The 25,211-nt window shown below is 46.1% G+C and overlaps 1 protein-coding gene across 4 annotated transcripts in view; it reads left to right on the top strand.

Annotated features, from left to right (window-relative positions):
- KRCC1 (lysine rich coiled-coil 1) overlaps window positions 1-25,211 on the top strand; it is a 260,232-nt gene that overhangs the window by 171,820 nt on the left and 63,201 nt on the right. For all 4 annotated transcript variants that reach the window (XM_086964266.1, XM_086964269.1, XM_086964268.1 and 1 more), the window contains exons 2-4: window positions 16,364-16,470; window positions 19,799-19,906; window positions 19,999-20,200. In XM_086964266.1, the coding sequence (XP_086820392.1) occupies window positions 16,364-16,470; window positions 19,799-19,906; window positions 19,999-20,200 (417 nt within the window). The remainder of the gene's footprint in view (window positions 1-16,363; window positions 16,471-19,798; window positions 19,907-19,998; window positions 20,201-25,211) is intronic.

The raw sequence follows: 25,211 nt of genomic DNA, 5'->3' as shown, positions 1-25,211 counted from the left end.
GAACAATGTGGGACAATGGCTGATGTTGCTAACTTGAAATGTGTTACTTGGAACGTGAGGGGGCTTCATACTATGTCCAGGCGCCACAAAGTCCACGCTTATTTAGTGCGTAGGGGAGTGCAAATGGCGCTGCTGCAGGAAACTCATCTGAACAGGGCGGAAGGGGCGGCGCTACAGCGTAGATGGAGGGGGCAGGTCTTTTACACATCGTACTCCGCGTATGCCAGAGGGGCGCTAATATGGGTTAGAGCTGGGGTCCCCTTCCAGGTCACGAAAACAGTGATAGATCCAGAGGGGCGTTACGTGGCCATTTCGGGCACTTTAGGAGGGAGGGACTTGAACGTTTGCTGTGTGTACGCTCCTAATATAGACCAGACTGCCTTCCTTTCCAGGTTATCGGGCTCGTTGGCCCACTTCTTCTCCGGGCCCCTTTTGCTCGGGGGAGATTTCAACTCAGTAGTGGACGTAGACACTGACCGCTCACATCCACCCCTTCCCGATTCTCCGGTTCGTCGCACGGCTAAGGGTCGTAAGGATTGGCAGACCCACTGGGGTCTGACGGATATCTGGAGGGCGCACCACCCCACATCTAGGGACTATTCATACTTCTCGAGCCTCCATGAGTTGCATGTCAGACTGGATGGATTTCTTGGCACGCCCGAACTGGTTTCGGCAGCGGTCCGATCTGAGTACTTGTCCAGAACCATTTCAGACCATAACCCCCTCCTGCTGGACCTTCGCTGGTTCCCCGGGGCGCCGGCGGTGCCCACCTGGAAGTTACGACCCGAGATTCTTGAGGACAGTGTTTTCAGGGCGGACCTGGGGGATAAGGTATCGGAATATTTTGCGTCCAACGGCGGCACCGCGAGTACGAGAGCGTTAGAGTGGGATGCTTTTAAGGTAGTGGTGAGGGGTTACTGCATTTCTAAAAAGGTGGGCATGAGGCGAGTTATCCTAGCTGACCTAGATGCAGCGGACCGGAAACTCCGCGAGCTGGAAATTCGCCGCCCCGGGCGCCCGGAATTACAGGTACACACGGCGGAGGCGAGGGAGAAGGTGGCGGCGGAGGTCGAACGGCTTCGCTGTTTTAACTACAAGGCCTATACGGTCCGGTCCATCGCGGAGGGGGACAGATCAAGCGCGTTGCTGGCATGGCTGGCCAACCCCACGCGTCAGTCCTCATTGACGACAAGTATGCGTAAGGCAGACGGAACCGAGGTATACACTCAATCGGAGATTCTCAGCTGCTTCCGGCATTATTACGAACGTTTGTACCGCAATCGCTCCGCCCAAGACCCTGACCGGCTCGATAATTATCTACGCCCACTGGAGCTCCGAACAGTGGAGCAAGAAGTGGCGAAAGCCCTGGGGTCCGACATAGAATTGGGGGAGATCCGCGGTGCCATTAAACGGATGGCGAGAAATAAGACCCCGGGCCTGGACGGCCTGCCCGTGGAGTTTTATGCGGCTTATGCTGACCTCCTAGCCCCTAGGTTATTGGTGGTCTACAGAGAGGCGAAGAGGCTGGGGCGGCTCCCGAGCTCGATGTGTGAGGCGTTGGTGGTTCCTCTCCTCAAACCAGGAAGGGACTCGTCCGACCCGGGGTCTTACCGTCCCTTATCGATGCTGACGGTGGACTATAAAATACTGAGCAGTATCTTGGCCTCGAGGCTGCTGGGACACATGAATTCCCTGGTGCATGAGGACCAAGCAGGTTTTATCCCAAGGCGTAACACGACTATGAACATTCGCAGGTTGTTCCGTTTGCTAGGGGAACCGTTTGTGGATGCCCCGTCCCCGGTTGTCTTATCGGTGGACCTAGAGAAGGCTTTTGATAGCCTGGAGTGGGACTACCTTTGCACGGTGCTGCGGAGATTCGGCCTCGGTGAGGGCTTCATCAGATGGACCGCGGTTCTCTATGCCTCTGCATCGGCCAGGGTCCGGGCGGGACCACTGATTTCCTCACAATATCCGGTAGAACGAGGCACGAGGCAGGGGTGTTCGTTGTCCCCACTTCTCTTTGCACTGGCGGTGGAACCACTCGCGCTGCATCTTCGATCGGGAGCCCACTATATGGGCCTGTGGACGCCTTCGGGCCCTCACTACGTTTCGCTGTATGCAGACGATCTGTTGCTCTTCCTGGAGGACCCGCTCGACGCTTTACATGGAGCGGCGACGGCGCTCACGGAGTTTGGGGAGGTTTCGGGCCTCCGGGTGAATTGGTCCAAGACCTGTCTTTTCCCGGTTCGTAAGGGTGCCCCCGCCCCTACTTTAAGTAGGGAGATTAGATGGGAACCCGACTGCTTTAAGTACCTGGGGGTATTCGTCTATCACGACCCGTCCGACCTCCTGGATGGGAACATTGCCCGCAGCACTCGAGCACTTCGAGGCTGCATGGACTTCTGGGCCACGCTGCCGCTCTCGGTGGCGGGACGGATCGCTCTGCTTAAAATGGTGGCGCTTCCCCGGCTATTATATTATTTCCGGACACTACCGATCTGGGTCCCACCGGCCACGTTTCGACTATTACGATCTATGATGGTCGGATTCCTCTGGGGCTCGGGCCACCGTCGGGTGGCCCTCAAGACCCTGATGAGGCCGAAAGATGAGGGGGGGCTTGCGGTGCCGGACTTTGAAAAGTATTATCTGGCGGCGCAGCTCCAGACCTTCACCCAGGAGATCGCCCGGGAATTCCGGGGCCCGGAAGACAGAAGGGGGACGGGCATGGCCAGGCATGTTCTCTCCTTCATAGCGCTGCGACAACGTTTGGCCCTGCGGGATTTGTCGCTGGAGGAGCGGACCGTCCGCCTGTGTTGGAATCGGGCTCACGCCCGAGGCCATCTGAGAACGCCGTATGCGCCCGAAATACCTTTGGGGATGCTGACGGCCCTCCCCCATGGAGGCGATTGGTCACGATTGGCGGCCTGGGAGGACGCCGGCTTACAGCTAGTTGGGGATCTGTATGAGGACGGGGCGCTCTTGCCCTTCCAGGATCTTATTGACCGCTTCGAGATCCCCCGTGGTGACTTTCTGTTGCACTCGGCCATTGTCCGAGCGATCCAGGCACACTGGAAGAGCGGGCAGGAGGAACCCGCCTTATCTCCGGTGTGCCAATACGTGATGATGTCTGCGGGCACGGTGAAGGTGGTCACTTGCCTTTACGGTAGATTGATCAACGAAGGGGTGGCTCCTCTCACTACTTTGAGAAACCACTGGGAGGAGGATATTGGCAGGGAGATCCCGGAGACGACCTGGTCCCAGTTGGTGCGGCGAGCCTGGAAGGGCACACGCCACGCCCGTTTTCAGCTGGTCCACTATTACGTTCTCCATAGAGCATATCTGACCCCAGTGAAAATTAAGCGATATTTTGCCACGAATTCGGCGGATTGCCCTAGGTGCCCAGCTCAGGAGGCGGACCTCCTCCACATGTTATGGGCCTGCCCGGGATTATCATCCTACTGGGTGGAAGTGGGGAAGACCCTGGAGGAGGTGACGGGGAGATCCTTATCATTTGATGCGGCGGTGGGACTCCTACACTGGTTCCCTCATACCCCCAAGAATAAAATTTCCAGCACATTTATCGACCTAGGGCTCCTCCTTGCTAAGCGAGAGGTGACCAGGAACTGGAAGGCACGAGTTGGTCCGACAGGAAGCCGATGGCACAGCGAGCTCTTGAAGTGGGCGGCGGGGGAGAGCACACTGAGATACCAACTGGCTTGGAGGCAGCATAATGAGAAGGCGCAGGAGGCAGCGTTGGAGTGGGAAATGTTAGTGCAGGCCCTCAGGGATTATTGCGCCCCCAGCGACTCTGAAGGTGAAGAAGCGACTCGCCCCGAGTCCCGTTAAACATTTGCACTATTAGTCCTGTTGCTTTCCCCGTGGGTCCCATAGCAGATCCTGTTGCGGTTGTTCCCAGGCGCTGATGGCGGGGTTGGGTGGGGTTTACTTTGGTTAGTAGTATTTTGAGGGTGGGGGTTTTTCTTTTGGGTTTATAGGCTTGTTTGGAAAAGCAGATGACGGACAGTGGATCATCCGGACCAGCTCTGACATCCTTCTGAGCCCCCATTGAATTTCGCCGCCCGACCCCAGGGTTGTGGGCCGGATGGCTGTGGACGGAACTTACGGTGCGGGGACAGAGGGTTGTATTTCGCTGATATTGCTTGTGATATAATGCTGGTCGATTTTGTAACGATTTACTAATTCCTGCAATAAAAATATATTTAAAAAAAAAAAAAAAAAAAAGAGGCTAGCTTACACAGAGTGTTATTACGGAGTGAGGCTAGCTTACACAGAGTGAATCCAGTCTTCACTAGTGGGCCGGCAGACTCGGTCGGCGGAACCCCATTTTGACAGAGACAGCCCTTGGGACGAAGGCTTTGCACCAGCCAGCCCCTTTCATAGGCAACCCTTTACGTAGAGAAGACGTTGCATCGACCCGCGATCCACGAAGAAAATCTACGAAACAAAAAAACCTTATCTGAATCCCCGTCTAGGAACGACCGCCTATCTGTATGGAAGGCTCGCTATACACCTAATACGAGTTGTGTACCTGTGTGGACCCGCAGACCCGTGGACATTGGAAAGGAAAATCCAGCACTAACGAGCCGGCTCCCCCGGCTTGATTGATGCCGACTGGTGTTTAAAACTTGCAAGACCCCTGTGGCATTGGGAAGAAAAAGCACTACGCCGAAGTACTGGTCATATCGGACCCGAATCGACCGGAAGTCTTGTCTACAAAAACTAGCCACAGTGGTGCTCCTATATATTTATATTGCCATCAGAAGCCTGACATGTGTGAATTAACTGAATAAAACACGCCTACAGATTTTTACACCTGTGCCCCTTCCCAGTATACTGCCCTTTGCCCTGACGAAGGTGCGGCCTCACTGGCCTGTCACCGAAACGCGCGTCGGCTTGTGTCTCCAGGAATACGGTTATTGCCCACACCACATCAGGACCCGTAGTTAAAACCATCTACCTGGACTAAACACCCCGATTTATACAACACGCTAACCACCCATGTGTTGTATTCGCCAGGACTAGTAGAACGAATGTAGAATGAATGGTGAATGATACTAAATGAGAAAGAGTGGGTAGAGATTGAAGTGAAAGAGATAGAGTGTGTGAAGTGTGGCCGTTACTGGGTAGGATAAATTTCCCCAATTTTGTTGCCCCTATATCTATGTCTGTCTTATCTATGACCTATATATATTTGTGATACAAAAAAAACTCTATATTTATATTCTTGTTATCCTTAAAAAATAAAAAATATATATATTTCTAAACATGAACTGTACAGTCTATTCTTGATTTGACCATGTGATTGTTATGTGTAGTGTCAACCCCTAGGCGAATCACCCCTTTACATATATTTGTTGGACCCTTTAGCTAGGGCCTTTATATTCTGAGGCAGGGTTTTCTTTCCTTCTATTTAAATTGGTTTCTCCCCCCTACTACCTGCCCATATCTTAAAGCTACCCTCGGAGAACCCCCTTCTTTGTCTACACAGAGTGTTATAACGGTGGTAACAGGCTAGCCTACACAGAGTGTTATTACGGTAGTAAGAGGCTAGCTTACACATGTTATTACGGTAGTAAGAGGCTAGCTTACACAGAGTGTTATTACGGAGTGAGGCTAGCTTACACAGAGTGTTATTACGGAGTGAGGCTCACTTACACAGAGTGTTATTACGGAGTGAGGCTAGCTTACACAGAGTGTTATTACGGAGTGAGGCAAGCTTACACAGTGTTATGACGGATCGAGGCTAGCTTACAAAGTGTTATGACGGAGTGAGGCTAACTTACACAGAGTGTTATTACAGTAGTAAGAGGTTAGCTTACACATGTTATTACGGTAGTCAGAGGCTAGCTTACACAGTGTTATTACGGTAGTAAGAGGCTAGCTTACACAGTGTTATTACGGAGTGAGGCTAGCTTACACAGTGTTATGACGGATCGAGGCTAGCTTACACAGTGTTATGACGGAGTGAGGCTAACTTACACAGAGTGTTATTACAGTAGTAAGAGGTTAGCTTACACATGTTATTACGGTAGTCAGAGGCTAGCTTACACAGTGTTATTATGGTAGTAAGAGGCTAGCTTACACAGAGTGTTATTACGGTGGTAACAGGCTAGCTTACACAGAGTGTTATTACGGTCGTAACAGGCTAGCTTACACAGTGTTATTACGGTGGTAACAGGCTAGCTTACACAGAGTGTTATTACGGTGGTAACAGGCTAATTTACACAGTGTTACTACAGTAGTAAGAGGTTAGCTTACACATGTTATTACGGTAGTCAGAGGCTAGCTTACACAGTGTTATTACGGTAGTAAGAGGCTAACTTACACAGAGTGTTATTACAGTAGTAAGAGGTTAGCTTACACATGGTATTACGGTAGTCAGAGGCTAGCTTACACAGTGTTATTACGGTGGTAACAGGCTAGCTTACACAGAGTGGTATTACGGTCGTAACAGGCTAGCTTACACAGAGTGTTATTACGGGGGTAACAGGCTAACTTACACAGAGTGTTATTACAGTAGTAAGAGGTTAGCTTACACATGTTATTACGGTAGTAAGAGGCTAGCTTACACAGAGTGTTATTACGGTCGTAACAGGCTAGCTTACACAGTGTTATTACGGTGGTAACAGGCTAGCTTACACAGAGTGTTATTACGGTAGTAGGAGGCTAGCTTACACATGTTATTACAGTAGTAAGAGGCTAGCTTACACAGAGTGTTATTACGGAGTGAGGCTAGCTTACACAGAGTGTTATTACGGTGGTAACAGGCTAGCTTACACAGAGTGTTATTACGGTAGTAAGAGGCTAGCTTACACAGAGTGTTATTACGGAGTGAGGCTAGCTTACACAGTGTTATTACGGAGTGAGGTTCACTTACACAGAGTGTTATTACGGAGTGAGGCTAGCTTACACAGAGTGTTATTACGGAGTGAGGCTCACTTACACAGATTGTTATTACAGTAGTAAGAGGCTAGCTTACACATGTTATTACAGTAGTAAGAGGCTAGCTTACACATGTTATTACGGTAGTAAGAGGCTAGCTTACACAGTGGTATTACGGTAGTAAGAGGCTAGCTTACACAGTGCTATGACGGAGTGAGGCTAACCTACACAGAGTGTTATGACGGAGTGAGGCTAATTTACACAGTGTTAATACAGTAGTTAGAGGCTAGCTTACACAGAGTGATATTACAGTAGTAAGAGGCTAGTTTACACAGAGTGTTAATATGGATTGGGGCTAGCTTGCACAAAGTGATATTATGGAATAGGCTAGTTTACACAGTGTTATCATGGTTTGAGGCTAGCTTCCACAGAGTGAGGCTAGCTTACACAGTGTTATTACGGTAGTAAGAGGCTAGCTTACACAGAGCGTTCTCACAGAGTGAAGCTAGCCTACACAGATTGTTATTAGGGAGTGAGGCTAGTTTACACAGTGTTATTACATAGTGAGACTAGTTTACAAAGGGTGTTATTAGGAAGTGAGGCTAGCATACACAGAGTGTTATTAAGGAATTCACAGTGTTATTACAGAGTTAGGCTAGCTCACCCAGAGTGTTATTACGGAGTTAGGCTAGCTAACACAGAGTGTTATTACGGTAGTAAGAGGCCATCATCCTCCAGAGCTACACATACCAACGAGATCACAAAGACACATTTATAAATGGCTGCTGATGTCTCTATCCAGTGTCTTTAGAGGGCTGCTCTCTATATAACGAGTAATTTAAAAGTATTTATCTGCAAGATCCAGCTATTTAAATGTAACCAGGGACACGATTGCAACAATACTTCTTAGAAGCAGGATGTGCTGGTGTAATGGTGATGAAGTGCTAATATTAGTAACAGATTTCTCTATGATAATTTAGAAATATCTTTGCAAAAAACGTGTCTACGATCCATTTGCCAACATCCTAATAGTGGCGGGCACTGAAATAAACTGTCTCCCAACCAGATGTCAGTAGTCCACATTCTATTTTCTAAAGCGTCGATGTTTCGACCCTCTGATCAATATGTGTGACTCATTTCATCCCCTTGGGACTTCCTCAGGACCAAAACAAAAGAGTAAGCCATTCAGAACTTAAGGTTGCAAATACGTGCCCCAACTGATCGCCCAGAGTACTGTGGTTCTGCAAACTGGGCCATCTACACCCTTTTGGGTCTTGATCTCAGAGTAGCAAGGGTGAACAGTCCAAGGCTTCTCAGGGAGGTAGTATCGGGGTAGAGTCTCAGTACTCACACAATCAAACCATAGATGCCTTAAAGTAATTCCCAGCTTAATACTAGCCTTTAAAGATAAAACTAGGCATTTGAACCACAACAGTATGTAATATTGTACTTTTGGAGTAAACCGATTTAAGGGATGCACTACAGGGTTCTCTACAAAACAAAAACATGATGATAATCTCATTTAAAGTTGAAGTGCAGGCTCAATATTTTGCAGTGGAGCAGCTTCTTGGTGTCCTCAGGTGCTGGCTCAATGTGTTGCAGCAACGTCTCACATCACAATATATCAACAGCCACGGGATGTCAATAAACAAGAAGAAAACTAAGGCCATGGAAGTGAGCAACAGGGTACGGAAAACTTACAAATGGACCTTACAGGGTCGACAACTGGAGCTGGTTAAAACTTACAGACACCTTGGAGTACTATTTGAGGACAAGGGCTCCTTCCTCCAGTACAAGCTGGACCTGCAGAGGAAGGGCAACAATCTACTCCTTGCATTCTGCACTCTACAGAGATCACTAGACCACCCAAAATACTTGCCACTGCTAAAGTTAATGGATGGATTAAACCCAGATCTGTAACTGGGTGTGAATGTTTGGATTTTTTTCAAGCATTCCGTCCATTATCTTTTCTTTTTGCTTTTGTTGGGAAAGGTATGCCCAGATGTGGGTCCTGTGCTCACTGTGACATTGGATTCAGGCTAGCCTGGCTGATGAGGGGTGATACCCCAAAACCGATCCTAGAATGCTTGTTTCTAGTCCATGGAGGGCCTGGCCTGGCAGTTCGGTCTGGACTGTTCCCATAGGAAACAGGGTCAAGACTGATTTTCAAATGGCTGGGTCCAAACTGGGGTTGCGTGGTGAGCAAAAGAACAATGGATTAAACCCATATCTGTGGCTGGGGGTGAATGTTTTGTTTTTCAGCATTCCATCCATCATTTGTTCTTTTTGCTACTGCCAAAGTTAATAACCGCAAAACTGCCACCGAATATCTCCTATGCATGCAAGGCTTTACAAGGGAGAGATGTGACCATTTCAAATCTGATAATCACGAAAATATTTAGATTGCTTTTTCATCTTCCTTGCAATGCTTCGTCAGCCCAGATAAGGCTCGAGTTTGGTTTACTAAACCAAACATTTGCAAGGAAAGGAGCCTACCTTAAAGTATAGATAAAAATCAAGTCACTGATGGCTGACCAATTATGCCAGGCTTTCTGGCAAGAAGTTCAATCAAACGCAAACGAGCCTTCCCAGCAGTACCTAGATCTGGCAATTGACGAAGTGGCCAGTCGACCATTGTGGGAAAGGCCTTTGCCTCCAGAGTCATTTCAAAAAGTGATGAAAAAAATATCCATGTTAAAAGACAAAGAGGCCCTCTCAACTAGATCCCACACATGGATGATCTTAAGCGAATATAAAACTAGTAAACCCCAGCCCTACCTAGAGGCCAGGTGGTCCAGGTAGCTAAAAGAGCTCTTTTTTTTTTATCGAGCACGAGTCAGCCTTCTCCCAGGTCTTGCTCAAACTGGGCCTCATTTATGAAGCTGTGCGTCACTTTTACGCCGCCGGTGCGTCACTTTTTGTGACGCACCAGTGGCGTAAAAAATGCACCTTGTTGCGCCATATTTACAAAGTGACGTATCTAGGTAGATGCGTCACTTTGTAAAGCTCTGCGCCACATTATACCTGCGCCAGGTATAATGTATGCAAGGGGGGCATAATGACGCAAGGAAGTGTCGTAGAAGTGACGCAGTGAAATCTATTAGATTTCACTGTGTCACTTTTAGGACGCTGTTGCGTCAAAATCTTGCGCCTGCCTCACAGCAGGCGTAAGAGTGACGCTGGCCCTTTCACATGGGGCTTGCCCCATGTGAAAGGACGCATTGCTGGAGTTGCGTCACTTTTGTGACACACTCCAGCAATGCGTCACTTTTGCGCTTACAGATACGTCAGAAATACTGACGTATCTGTAACTCCTTGCGACATGATGCGTTATACATTAAATATGACGCATCAGGAATGTCGCAAGGAGTGCGCACTGAGAAGTGACGCATCTCTGCTTTCACGCAGCGATGCGTCATTTCTCATAAATGAGGTCCACTTTGCCTTGACTCAGGGACACTCAAAACGTTTGTTGCAGACTGTGTAAAACTAGGGAGGAGAACATTATCCACCCTATGTGTCTTTGTGCTGTTCTGCTGAACGAGAGGAGGGGGCTGCTAAGAGTACTTTTTAATCAGCGAGGTATACGCTCATGAAGACAAGCTGTGATTGCATGCCTTAAGGCAATGGACATTACCTTGAACTGTCAATTAACCAAATTTTTAGGTTTCGCCTGGCATCCACTGCGCAGCAGTGTTCGCGCAGGCGAAATCTTTTGAGTTTCAGTATGGGGCTTTAACCCGCCTCTCTGTTCCATTGGCTAGCTCCATAAATGGAGGCTAGCCATTGGAACAGAGATGTGTCAGTTATTGTCCGAGCAGATTCATGGGCGATCCGGCGATTTTTTTGGCTCTCCGCCCTTTTAACAACGTCATTGCGGCGGTGGGCAGATGGTTTTTTTTGTTGTTTTTTTTTCCCGTCATGTTTTGGTCTTTTTCGAAGTGTCTTTTGCTGGAGTGGGCTGCGCCATTGTCGTCTCCGTGGCTTCTTTCCGTCTATCCGCAAGGCACACTGGTCAGAGAGGAGTCTTCGCTGCCGGCTTTGTTCATCGCGTAGCAGTGACGCCTTTATTGATTCTAGCAGTGGCTTCACGGCTCTTAGGGCAGCCTGCAGTTCACCCTCTCCAGTGGCGTACATGCTCCCCTTACTACTTTTGTTTTACTAACTGCAACTGTATCAGCACGATTGTCGTCTCCGTGGCTTCTTTCCATCTATCCGCAAGGCACACTGGTCAGAGAGGAGTCTTCGCTGCTGGGTACACTTTCTTCCTGCCTGCCGGCTTTGTTCATCGCGTAGCAGTCTCAGTGCCGGCCTCTCTGTTTCTCCTCTGGCCGCTCCCTCCCCGTTACTCCGAGTAGTGGGACAGTGGGAGACTACTTTTCCTTGGCTTGTGAATATGTATGTTTCGACCCCCCTCCCCCCCCACACACACACACACATCCACCCCTTAGTTCTGAGTTATACCTCCTCACCTGCTGGGACTCTCCTATACCCCCAACCTTCGATTCAGCTGAAATGGTTGATCTCTGAGGTTTGGAGGCACCATGAGAGTGTGCAGCGCCTTGAAGCCCGTGGGAGCACAACCAGAAGAGGCCGCAGCTCGGGAAGCAGTGGCCGCCGCAGCTAGCGCTTTGAAGCAGGTGATGCCTAGAGCTTACTTTAAGCAAGAAGAACGAGACGCTGCAGATCCTTGAAGCCCTCGCAGCTTATAAAACATAAGCCGTGGCAGCTTCTTGAAGCCCTTGCGGGCGAGAGGCAGGGCCGGCTTTCGTCGTGGGCGATTTGAGTCCAGGCCCAGGGCGCCAATCTTCAGAGTGGCGCACGGTCTGCATCAAGGTCCTGTAGACAGCAGCGTCCCTCTGACTAGACTCAAATTATTCCGACTAATCTGCTTTTCGTCATTTTTAGTGTCAGCAGGTGCCGTTTTATACCCGATTACACCCTTCCTTCCCCTCCCATCTCCGTTTCATCCCTGTGGCCACACACACCAAAACTGGCCAGTCACATCACCAACAACTTGGCATGAGTGTGATCCAGCTATGCTGCGAATGAATATGGATATTTGTGGGAGGTGGTGAGAAGTTTGTACTTAGAGGCCAGTCAGTCACTGCTGAGATGTGTGACTGACCTGTGAACACACCGCCTTCTGCCTCGTTTTATTCACCAGCAGTCACAAGAGCGACACATTTCTATCATCCCAGGGCCCTCCCTATCCAAGCAAAGGCCGACTGTGGCTAGCGCCACTAAAGCTCCTTGAAGCGCTTTCTTCCCAGTGGGCGAATACCACGCAGCTCCTTCAAGCCGGTGCTGCAGAAATAGCCCAGGCCACTGAGTCTCCTCAAAGATCGTGCACAGGCCGTTCAGCTCGTTCACGCCTATGCAGACCCATGGCACAGACAGTACAGCGCCTTGAAGCCAGAGAACACAGGCAGCTACTAGTCATTGAATCCATTACTGCTTAGAAATCAAATCACCTGCCGCTGCCGGGCAGCACAGGTCACTGAAGCCCCTGAAGCCCTTGCGACCATGAGAGCACAAACCACGACAGCTCATTGTAGCCCTTGCTGTCTGAAGTGCTTTACCGCCTAGAAATCGCCCGCCCCGGCCAGACAGCACAGGCCATGCAGGTCCTTGAAGCCTACCAGGAGGGCACACACGATAACAGCTCATTGTAGCCCTGCCTGCCTAGATAATGTTTGGTCTGAACCCCCTTGTAGCCCTTATGCCAGAAACAGCACAGGCCTCTGTGACACTTTAAAGCCGCGCTGCAAAGGAAGTAAAGGCGGCCCAAAGCATACAAGATGCTGCAGCTCCTTGAAGCCAGAATGCCTAGAGAACATAGCGCTGGTGGACAACGAGTAGCTTAGAGCACACAGGCCATCTGCTGTCTTTGAAGGCCCAGGGGCCTAGTGAGCACCGGCTGCAGCAGCTCCTTGATCCCTGTGCTGCTCATTGACACCCATTGCCGCCTTCTACTCAGGCCCCGTAGCTCATTGAACCCCCTGCTGCCTAGAGCGCTTCAGGCCGCCGCATCTCATTGAAGCTGCTGCCACACAATGAAGGTAGGCCACTCCAGCTCTTCCACTCCTCCCGAGGCCCTGTGAATAAATGCAGGCTGTGGCAGCACTTTGTAGCAGACACTGCCTGCCTACAGAACACAAGGCGCTTGCTGCAGCGCCTTGGAGTCCCCGCTGGCCAAATAGAACTTCTGTAGCTCTTCCGCTCTAGGATGGCTCAACAGCACAGACGGCTAAAACCAGTCCATCCTGCGGTGAACCGGAGTAAAAGCGCTATGCTATAGCACCTTGAAGCCTGTTGCTCGTGGTGCTCCTCCCACTGTGTATCTGGATTCTGGGACCAGCCTTCAGTTTTTGGCCGGGACCAGCCCGAACCTGCACCGCCGGCCGCCCCGCAGACTCGCACGGCTATAATTATGCTGGTAATTACAGGGGCGAATTAAACCTTCACTTCTGTTCTTTCATATGATAGGTCTGAGAGCGGAAACTTATCTGGTGTGGGGGGATTCGCAGTGCGTGGGAGGGGCTATGTGTGGGTGTGTGGGGGGGGCTCGCAGTGTGGGGGGCTCTGTGTGGGTGTGGGGGGGCTCTGTGTGGGTGTGTGGGGGGCTCTGTGTGGGTGTGTGGGGGGGCTCTGTGTGTGGGGGGGGGGCTCTGTGTGTGGGGGGGGCTCTCTGTGGGTGTGTCGTGTGTGGCATTTGCGAGAGATTAATCTATTGGCATTGTAAATGACAATGCCATTTATTTATCTGTTTTCAAAACCAACACATAAATAAAAATGTTGTCATTTGCAATGCCAATAGCTCTAACTTTTGCAAAGGGGAAACCGTTGCATTGTAAATGCTTGTTAAAGCTTGCAACAAAAAAGCTGGAAATCTGCGAGTCACTGTCATTTAAAATCTGTTGTCTTTCTTTTAAATGTGACCACAGATACTGCTACTATTGTAAAGTTTGGAATTTTTTATATATACTTGTGATACTTTTTAAAGCAACGTGCTGTAGCAGGTTTTATATAGAATTAATGCCCTGCTACAGTTTTTAATATAGAACAAATTCAAGGCTGAGATATTGATGCCGTCCAATGTTACCAGGCGCGTGCACTCTATACCGTACCTCCTGAGCCTTATCCGCTGCTTTAACTGTGCCTTTATAAGATGATTAGTGTGTAAAAAGAGATGCTGCTTATTTTCCTTGTCACATCTTAATGATACCATTTTAAATCATTTTGCTTGGCACTTCAATGGACTTAAATATCTAATTAAAGTATTTTGTCTGTCTGGTCTGCTCAGAGAAGTGTGAGGATTCTCGAGAACTCTGCATCAAACATGGCTCCTAGGTTAGTTGCTTTTAATGAGATGGGCTTTGATGCACCTTCTCTAGGCAGCCATTTCAAGGTTGGCGCCTTGATTTGTGTTCTACTTCCAACTTAATTCTCCTTTCTCTTCAAATATAGCAATGTCTCCTTCAGCCAGTGGAATATATGGTTCCATCAGAAAGTTATATTGACCTTGCTTGCTGGTGTTGTATTTCTATCTAGGACCCTAATTCGATATTCCCGATTCATGCCCTTATGTGGTTATAATTAATAATATCCTTATAAAGGCGTAAGAATCATATCCATTTTCAGTAATAGCCCATGCAGTCCACAGCACGGCTACTCCCATTGACTCCTAGAAAGCACAACGCGTTCTTTAAACAAACCAAGCCTCCAGCAGCCCGGGAAATCCCCCCCTGCTTTTGTTTTGATTTGAACAAGAACTCTTGGAGTCCAGAAAGAACTTTTCGTTTTTAGTGACGTCTTATGTCCAACCTTACGTCAAACACGGCACCTTTCAGGTATAAATATACCAACAGTTGCGTTAAGCAAACACACGGTGGTTTGGAGAAGAGCGGCTATCTACTTGCCTGAGAGCCCAGCTGATGCGAGAGCCCACGGAAGCCGCCCCTCCCGTTTTGACGCAGTGAGAGAGACGCTGTCTTTTTATCCAGCCGAGAAAATCCAGCTCCGGTGTTTCCAGCCACCCTTGCGGGTTGCTGGGAGATCGAGTCCTGAAGAAAGAGATACCAGACCTCCCACATTCTATTACCAAGGTACGGAGCTGACTAAACCCTTAAGAGAATTCTTGATTCAGATTCTTGGCAAAACAATCTTAACCAACTTAACTTAAAACTGCTACTTACTTACTCCTTCCCAAGTATTAGGCTTAGGTCAGGTACACCGGGGTAGGCGTAGTTAGAAGCACCAATTGAGTACGTTAGTCAATGTTTTTATGTATGTATATATTTTATCCATTTTAAAGTACCATATGACTAAGAAACCGTATCAATGCTTTTACAGTATTATTTCAAAATACTACTTTTACTGTACGCACTTTACTTTATGATAAGTATTGCAATTGTGGCAATTCATTTCTCTTGCATGGGAAAGAAGACTGCTCAATAAATAACACCTTTTATTGAAAACGCCCGTCTCTCTATTTCTCTGCACTCTGGTGAAACTAAGTATGCACGGTTGACTGAGTGAAATAGCTGCCTATTGTAGTCACACGACTCTAGAGATACACTCTTTTCTAAGGGAGCAAAGTTGTCATGTTTGTATGGTTGTCAGAAGCTAATCCCTTCTTGTCTAAATCTGGAGAGTTAACTCTTTCCTGAACATTCAAGAAAGTTTCTAGTGACCTCTGAGCTAGCTGGCAAAACTAATTAAGTCTAATATAGTCAGTAGAGACCTAGTCGACCTCAGTCCTACGTCTACACTGCTGTTTATATTATTCCAATGCGCAGAGCCTATTGGGAATATAGGAAGTACACTACACTGGCATGTTTTTTATCTGGATTGAGTATGGTCAGTAGACATTTTGTAAGGTCACCTGATGCTGCCCAGCAGTTAGGCCAGAGGATACCAAATATCTGTTGAGGAGCAGACCGTATGAGGCACTTATCAAGATGCCTTGTGGGATGGCAGTACTAAAGATTCCCATCAGCAGTGAGAGAGGAAGAATAAGATCCACTCACTTCAGTTTATTTAGCAGGATGAGTAGTGACCTGAAACCTTTTCATTGAAGTATCGAAAGTGATCATATTATATGCAGTAAAGAAATACCCAGTTGGTGTATTTATTTGTGTAGTAATAGCTACTTTTTGAGTTTGCATTTCTGTTACTTGTGTCATGGAATACACTATTCTCACATCAATAGTTTCTAATGTCTGGACTTGCCCCCCTTCTCCACTTTCTGCTCCTTCTGTGATGATGAATTACTCACTTGGTTACTTTTCTTAAAGTTTGTGCCATACCCCACTTTCTCTCGCCTCTTGACTTTATAAAAGATGGAGGCGCATGTTCCACATGCCGAGCGAGAGAATGGGATGATTAAATATAGAGCAATGTTATGATTTTTTTTATAAGTTTACTAATTTAACCATTTTATTTTTTATTTCTGTAGGTACTAGCTCAGCTGAAAAATTACGAAAGAGCCTATTTACGGACACATACTGTAACGTTTGTTGCGCCAAACTACTGTACGAATCCCAGCGAATTTCACATTATGAGGTACTATGTGCTTTTGGTTCCGCCTATAGTACTCTGTATTTCTAACTCTATTGCTTCTGCGTTTTTACGCACTTATTAGTTGAGCTTTTTCAACAGGAAAGTAGAAATTTAAAAATGTCAACATGTTTTACATTAGTTTCTGTAGTTCTAGTCAGTTACTTGTTTTAGAAGACAAGCATTGGCAACGCCAATAGGTCTCGCTTAGGGAGGAGCTATTGGCTTTGTAACTGCTTTGTTTAACCATGTTGGGCAGCATGGCTGGAAAAAAAAAGCAATGAGACGCAGCCGCTGCTGACTGCATCATATCGCTTTTTTCTTTACTTTCATCCATGCTGCACACCATGGCTAAACGAAACATTTACAAGGCCTGTAACTCTCACATGGCCGAGATCTGTTGGATTTGCTAATGCATTTTTTATTTTGTTATTCCCAGAAAACTGCACAATTTGCACAGTTGGTCAATGTGTGATGCTATATTTAGATGTATTTGAGATGACTACCTAAGTGATTATTAATGGTCCTTTCGATTTCCTGGATTATGAGGCACTAAATATGCCAAAGCTCTTGATTGATAATTTGTCCTGCTTCAAACTTTGTAGCAGGGCGCTCTCTTGACGCGATTTTTACTCCTGTATGTCTAGCCCCCACACCCTTCCGCTGACATGCTCTGACCATCTTGCTGTGTTCTGAGGGATCAGGCTTTTAAGGAAAAACATCTGTATTGTATAACAAGAACCCATCAGATGTTCGGGCTTGGTATAAGCCTCTGAGTGGAATTCTTTGTTAGCGATTCCCTGCCTGAAGTATCACATAATGTAGGGCAGATGTTGGTGGATTATTTAGAATGGTTCGATGCAGCACTTATTACATTGCTTCTGCCAAAATTAAGTCTTACAAAAGCATGATGTTCTCTCAACCTTGGTTTAATGAGACACATAGGCAGTTACGATTCGAGACAAAGAGAAAAATATGAATTGTGTATTGCAGAATATAAAAAGCTTTCTTTGGCTGCTAAATCAGCCTACTATACAGAACAAATAAAATCAACTAGTGATTCTAATAAAACCCTTTTGCAAACAGGAAAAAAAAAATGGACATCACCATCCGGGAGCAATTCAGCGGTGAGCAGCCAGTCTTTTTGTGACTCAAGTGAGTTTCTTCCAGGAGAAATTGGAGATTACCTTTAATAGATTTACGGCTATTGGTTCCAGTTGCCACGATAATAAGCTGTCAACTGAGGTTAATGTGGGAAATGTGATCTTATGGAAATTTGATCCTCCTACAGTTGACCAACTTAAAGCAGCCATTATTAGCACAAAATCTAGATCTCCCCAAGACCCTTGCCGCCTAAGATAGTTCTTGCAAGAAAAGGGTAAACCCGGAATCACTAGGACCTGGGTACTAGACGATATGCAGACAAAGTGGTCCCAGTGTATTAGCGACTTTTTCATAGAGGGGAAAAACACAAATAACGAAAATACTTTAAAAGTTCAAAATGAAGGCGAAAGAACAATAATTATTCGAACCAATGTTATTTAATCACATTGGGAATAAACTTTTCATGTAGTTAGATTTTTCATGGGAACACAACCTTACAAAGGTATCGAAATCACATGGATGGTGCCCAGAGAAAAAGGGGGGTTGGGGGGTGTAAGATGGTACGTGATGGAAAGCTTGGTGATGGTGACACAATATCACAAACAGTTCAGGTATATGTTGATTGTATACCGGATAGCCAAAATCAAAATATTCAACACATAATAGCCATAGAAAACAGGAGGTCACAGTTTATATATCACTGTCGATCAGGTATTGGCAGGTGTTCTAAGGTCGATGGTTCAACCCCTTTCCTGTAGGTATCTTGGACCTTACTAGTGGGGTCTTCATCGGGACGAGAGTGAAGTGGTGGGGGCTGGGGACACCATAAGTGTTGCTGCGGGTAGGGGAGGGAGCATCTCTCACGGTCCAATCACGGAGAGAAAGGGCTCCAAGGCTCTCAAAAGTTCGATATAGTGGTAGGAGTGAGGCGTCACGGATTGTGCGACTGCGGTGTGCACAGTTGCATTGTTGTTGTGAGGTTCCTTCGTACTAGGGCAGACCAATCAATAACAGTGTTGATGGGATTAAATCCTGAATCAATCCTAGGAAATAACCAAAGTGAATCAGAGCGGCAACTGGACGGCGTTGGAAATAGTAGCCTCACACTTGACCAAGATTTTTAATGTTCTGCTTGAGATGGGGCATTTTGCCACTTATTGGAAGTCTGCTTCAGTTCTTCCTATGTAAAAAATGTTTTAACTTACACGTGCTGGACCCAAACAACTATCGACCAATTTCCAACCTTCCGTTTCTGGCCAAAGATGGAGAGAAAACAATGAATGCGCAATTAGCTGCCTTTGTACATAACAATCATATGTTGGATGACACTCAGTTCGGCTTTAGACAAGGTCACAGCACAGAATCAATGCTAATTGTGGCCACAGGATGCCGAAATGCCAGTGGTTGCGGAAGTGCCATCACACATCCTATGACCTCCACTTTCATCCACATAAATTCACACATATGCACTCACCCGCAAGCACGTACACAACATACATTTAAAAGCATTTTTTACTTACCTCAACTGCCATGCAAGGGCATATTCCAATTTATTGTTCTCCATTTTTAATACACTTGGTGAATAATATATGTTATTCATTCACTATTACTGTAATAAAAATTTGACAGAAAATAAAGAGAGTGGAACCCCAGCTGCCCCTGCGCTGAATTTGCCACCTCAGAGATCAGGGGTCGCAAAGGCAGTGCTAGAGGTAGCGAAGGGCAAGCCAGGGGTCGCAGCTGTGACCCCCTAAATGACTCCATGCTATATTACATCGCTCTGTCTTCCCCTCTGCCATGTTCTTATTGGGAATGCATGCATGAATGCATATTTGTGCATTCTTCTTTTTACATGCTTTAGCACATTAGACCAAAATCTATTGGCTTTGCCAGTGCATGTTGTATATTGAATATATTTTCTGTAAATAGTGGTATAGTAGAGTACATTGAGCCACAGCCTAAAGAAAAGGTGTGTGATACGAAGACGCCCCATATTTGTACACAGTAAGGTGATCTTTACCATGCGCACAAAAGGATTTTATCAGTCACTTTCTTAAGCATACATAAATAGTCTATTTCCTTAATATCTTGCAGACCTTGTCATGTGATAGAGTTGGAGCTAAGAATATAGAAGTTGCTACTCGTTTTCGTGAAAATGTTCTTTACTTTTTGTTGATATTTACTGACCCAGCTATTAAAGATTTTTTATAATATATGTTTGTATTTATAGGGAAAGAAACATGCCCAGAAAGTTCGCATTTACTTTCAAATGCATCCTGACCAAGAACCAGTGGAAGCGCTCGTTAAGAAAACAAAAACCGACCAGTTGACATTTCAGGTGAGGGGTCTACTCTGACGTCGTAACCAAAGAAAACATCAACTAATGTCACATTCGGCCTCATACTAACAAGAGATTATGCATGATTTTAGATGGACGGAAATGAAGTATCTGACGAAAACAAATTTTGCAAGCTGTGCAATATGGTTTTCAGTTCACCCGTTGTTGCGGAGTCGCACTATGTGGGAAAGATCCACGCCAAGAAGCTAAAGAACACGACTGGTGAATACGTTTCAAGTAGGCCGCCATTCACGCCGGTCACCCAACAGATTAAGGAGGAAGAAAACTTTACAGGTAGGATCCGGCTTTAAATGATCCCATATACCTTTATATGCACGTGCTTCATCGTATACCACAGAGAAATTGTACTAAATAGTTTTGTTAAATGTATCATGCGTAGATGTTCTCCGTAGGTAGCTTGAAATCGTGTTGGAGTCCTCTTGTGTCCCATCAATACTCCTTTGACCATTGCATTCCTGTTGGGAATTTAGAAGTATGCCACCTTGTTGAGAGGTCCCATAGCTAGGTTGCCAGATTTGCAGAACCAAACACCTGGGCCTGTGGAAGGCCTGTGCATGTTCCACCCTGCAATTTGTGTGAAAGCTAATCCGATCCTGTCGCACAAACCGGGGTGTGTATTTAATTTAGGAAAAACCATTGTGGCAACTGGACAGTTCTTGAAAACACAGGATTGTCAGAGCAACTGTTGCTAAACCCTAAGTATAGCAAGTAAAGAATAGGTTTGGCAGAGAACAGGACATCCTAATTTTGCTTTAAGGATTTTCAGGGCCTTGGGCAGGACATATTTTTGGGGTCCTCTGTAACAACTCTCAATTTTATTACCCACTTTTTACTAATTGAAGCCCACATGACGCCAAACAAACTTGCAAAAAGAGGCTTTGGAAAATATCCCTCTCTGAAGGGTCACCACTAACGTTTTACCTTCCTCCTCCTCTTTTTCTGACCTTCTTTTTGTTGTCTTAGAACTCTGAGCACTTTATCACTGCTGACCGATGCTAATGTGAATGTGCTTGCTCCTCTAACCATGGTATGATCAGTTTACCCCTGTTTGGCATATTTAATTTAACTATTTTTCTATTGTAAAGTGATATACCATATACCCAGGGCCTGTAAATTAAATGCTACTAGTGGCCCTGCAGCACTGATTGTGCCACCCTCAAAAGTAGCATTTCAAAACTGTCTCAGGCCAGCCAAGTTGTGTGTGCCACTTCGATTTGGCATTTAAAAATACTTGCCAAGCCCTAAACTCCCCTTTTATTACACATAAGTCATCCCTAATGTAGACCTTAGGTAGCCCATAAGCCAGGGTGCTGTGTTAGTAAAAGATAGGACATGTACTTCTTTAGCTTTGTATGTCTTGGTAGTGAAAAACACAGAAATTAGTTTTTCACTATCTTGAGGCCTACTCCTCTCATAGGTGAGCATTGGGAATTTCATAAAACACCTTTAAGTTGTACTTCCTGATTAGAAAGGAGTAGCTGCATCATGTTTCATTTCTTTGGAATGGTAATGATAAATCCTCTTTAATGGTAAATTTAGATTTTAATTTTACTATTTGAGAAATACCACTTTTAGAAAGTGGACATTTCACTGATCTTACTACTATGTGTGTCTTGCAGCCTGTCTTCAATACACATCTGGGATGTGTGACAGCTAAACTTTGTGCATTCCCTCAAGACAGCCACAAAAACAGGAAGGGTTAGCATGACCGAGAACTCACTGCATTCATCTCAATTCTAGTAGCTCTTTCTGGGCAGGAAGAGGGGGAGCTGGCCAATGTTCCCTCTAATTTCTTTTTTTTTTGTGCGTCTCTGTGTGCGACAACATTTCGACTGCATGCGAGACTGTATCTACAATTATCAGTGGCAAATACCATTCCATATTTGTTTACAAAAAAGTGAAAAAAGGTGCATTTCCACACATACAGTTCCACCTCATAGTATCATGAGATTGTCATTAATAAATCAAATTAGAGCACTGCACTGAGATTTTTACACATAAAACATTAGGAAACTAAGAGCCACAACAGTTGTCATGTAAGCCCTGTACCTGGCCCAAATTATTATAGAGCAATATTATAGTTTATTAAATCAAACAAAATAGGTTTTTGTACAATTCGTATTCTGAACTTGCCTACTTGAAAGTGCTTTTCTACCCGATAATGAAGAAAACGGAGGCGTTGGGGTAAAATAAAATATTTGCCTAGGATCACACAATTCAAGCAGAAATGCTGTGATTTACCTGGGTTTTCTGGTTTTACTTTGTACAAATCGTCCTCTAAATGAGAATATATTTGTCTTTCCTTATGTTGACGCTTGGTTTTTACCTCTTTGTGAGTTCTTTAATAGCTTTTATATAGCGCAAACTTGACCTGAAGGTAGTTAAGCTTTTTATGGGAGTACCAGTTACATTACATAAGGTCACATTGATTTTTGAAAGGCACAGGGATTTTACTTGATTTGCCAAATCTAACAGGATGTTGAGTCAATATTGAGAAATTACCCTGGTCTCCTAGTTCCAAAGTCAGCAGCTCTGGCCATAAATCCACATCCTAGGAAGAGGGAAGGTGACTGTCAGAAGCCACATTACAGCTCAGCTCGTTATGGTCTAGAAGATTCTAACAGGACCTCTACTTGAGCCAGACTACAGACCCGAGCTTTCCGTGGCTCGCCCACCTTTAGCCAGAATGTTGATGAACAACTAGGTTAGCAGAAACTGATCACCTTACGCTGCATATAAGGGAACACCCATTCCTAAAGCGCAGCGACACCACAAATTACCAGCGTGAGATTGACTCACACTAGACCATTGTGACACCCTACTGCTTGGGACAGGTAAGTACAGCTGGAGGCACTTCGGGGTTTCTACCTACAGATCTGTTTTCTATTTATCGTCTTTATTTCTACCAACAGCCTGCAGATGCCATTTGCTGAATACTTAAACAGACAACACTTTAAAAAGGGCGTGTGAGCTGCCTAATGACCCCTGACTGACCAGTGAACAAAAACAGAAAGGTTATTTTACAAATGAACACAGATTACTTCATTAGTTGTTCTTTTGAAATAGAATGACTAGGCCCTTGCAGGGTCTTAAACCTGAAAAAGTATCCAGCATTTCATTTACAAAGGTGGCAACCGTAATGGTTCCGAAAATTGCTGCGACAACCATATCAGGTAGAACCTGTGCACTAAAGCACTCAAGAGTGGGTAGACTAATCATTATCTCCGAACATCACCAGTAAGATGAAAAACAGTAGCCCTCACATCTGCTGCCCTCTCATAAATCACAAGAAATGCCCCAAATACTGAGATTAAAATGCCTGTTTTCTGCAAATCACGTGCGTGCCCTTGGACGCTAAACAATGCAGATTTCAGAAAATATATTTATACCCATGTTTCCTGTACAACCGCTCTTCCCCTGATGAAGGCGTCTTGATGCGATGTTGTTCTATTGAGCATTTGTGGGAAACTTGTCTAATCCGAAAGCTATTCCCTCATTTCCTTTTCCTGAGCCCCTGTCAACCTTTGAGGCGGCTTCCGCGCTGAACTCAGGCCACATCAACCAACATAAAAACTTGGAGGCACTTAATTTACAGAATACAGGTTTGAAAGTAAGGAGCAACAAGGCAGCTAGTGAGACCCCGATATAAACATGAGGTGAATGGGAATCAGTGACGAGCGATATCATTCTTTATGGCTCATGACTCCAGACATGTACTCTGAAGGGGAATGCACCCATCGCTCTTTCGAGCACTTTGGCACACTCCATGACTAACACAACCACAGGTCTGTCATTTGGAGGGGGGAGTGGAACAGACAGAATGAGCTTGTGCACGATTATTGCACAGCATTAAAAAATATATTTATCAGTAAAGCGAGCGTCATGCTGCGAGATGCCACTGCTGCTTGTCAAGCCCATAACCCAGTCCCCATCTATAAAAATAACACAGCAAGAGGCATGTGCAGACCACACTTGCACCCTTAACAGACTGCCATGGACGAGCAATATTGACCTGCTGCTCGTACCCTCCTCTTGCACAGCGGTCTTCTCCTTCACCCGAAACGTCCTGCATTGCTCGCCATAAACAAGAAAGTGAGTTTGTTCACGTGCCGCTTGCTTTTTTAAAGTAGAGGTATGGAATGTTGTCTCGCGTGAAGAGGATGCACTAATGTGTGCACACTTCACAAGAGTAAAAACTGCTATGCCACAAGGATTGCTACTTTGCCTGACCTCTGCTCCGAAGGAACTGCTTGCTGAGCTGCCCTGCTGCCTGCTGTTTGCTGCCCTGCTGAGTAAAAGGACAGGCCCCATCTCACTTGAACCCAGAGTGACTCCATGGGCTTGCTGGCTTGCCCCCTGTTCTAAAGTCTCACGGCCATCAAAGACTTCCTTCAAGTCTGAAACAGCACCTAGACTCTGCCATCAGGGAGTCCTTCTCTGCCAAGTGGTGCCAATTAGTCCTGGACCCTTGAAAGGTGATTTGTGCTGGTCAGAAGCATCAAAATCTACACAGTGATGACTTTGCACTGATTGGTAACAACACATTGACCTTCGACGCCAATCGATGACATCGCCTTGATGGACTGCACTGCTCAACGCCGACGGACAGCTCGGCTCAACATCGACATAGCACCTGCATCGTCAAGGGGTTTGACACCAAGGCCTTCATTGAATGCGCGGATCGGCGCTGATGCTTCACCTCCATCTACGGGATCGATGCTACGCCTCGACTCCTCACATCGAGTCTTCGACGGTAATGCTTGCTCCATTCAAGGTGTTTTGTCAGCGGGACCTGCCTGAGTCATGGAGCCGGCCTGCCCTCCATTGCAATCAGCTGCAACTTTGGATTTACCTCGGTCTAGCTTAACGTCAAGTAACCCCTTTAGTGCTATTCACTTCTAAACACTATTTTCGGTTTATTCTTTAAAAATTCACGAATTGGATTTTTGTCATTTTGGTCTTGATTTCTCATAAAAATATTATTTTCTTCAAAACCAGTGTGGAGTATTTTTATTGTGTTAGAGAGAGAGAGAGAGAGAGAGAGAGAGAGAGAGAGAGGAATTAACTTGACTGTTCTGTTATGGTGAGCACAGGTTATCTTTTAGTATGTATCTAGCTTACCCTGACTAGGTCTGTGGTTCCTACTTGGACAAGGTGCATACCTCTGCCAACTAGAAACCCAATTTCTAACTAGAGGCTTCACACAAGAACAGTTGAAATATGTATTTCCAGGTCCCCCCAAAATCAATAGGATGCCACTGGGCAAAGAGAAACAGACTCAGAA

The sequence above is a fragment of the Lissotriton vulgaris genome, chromosome 3_2, assembly GCF_964263255.1.
Source record: "Lissotriton vulgaris chromosome 3_2, aLisVul1.2, whole genome shotgun sequence".
Classification (NCBI taxonomy): Eukaryota; Metazoa; Chordata; class Amphibia; order Caudata; family Salamandridae; genus Lissotriton; species Lissotriton vulgaris.
This window is presented reverse-complemented; position numbering and strand designations above follow the sequence as displayed.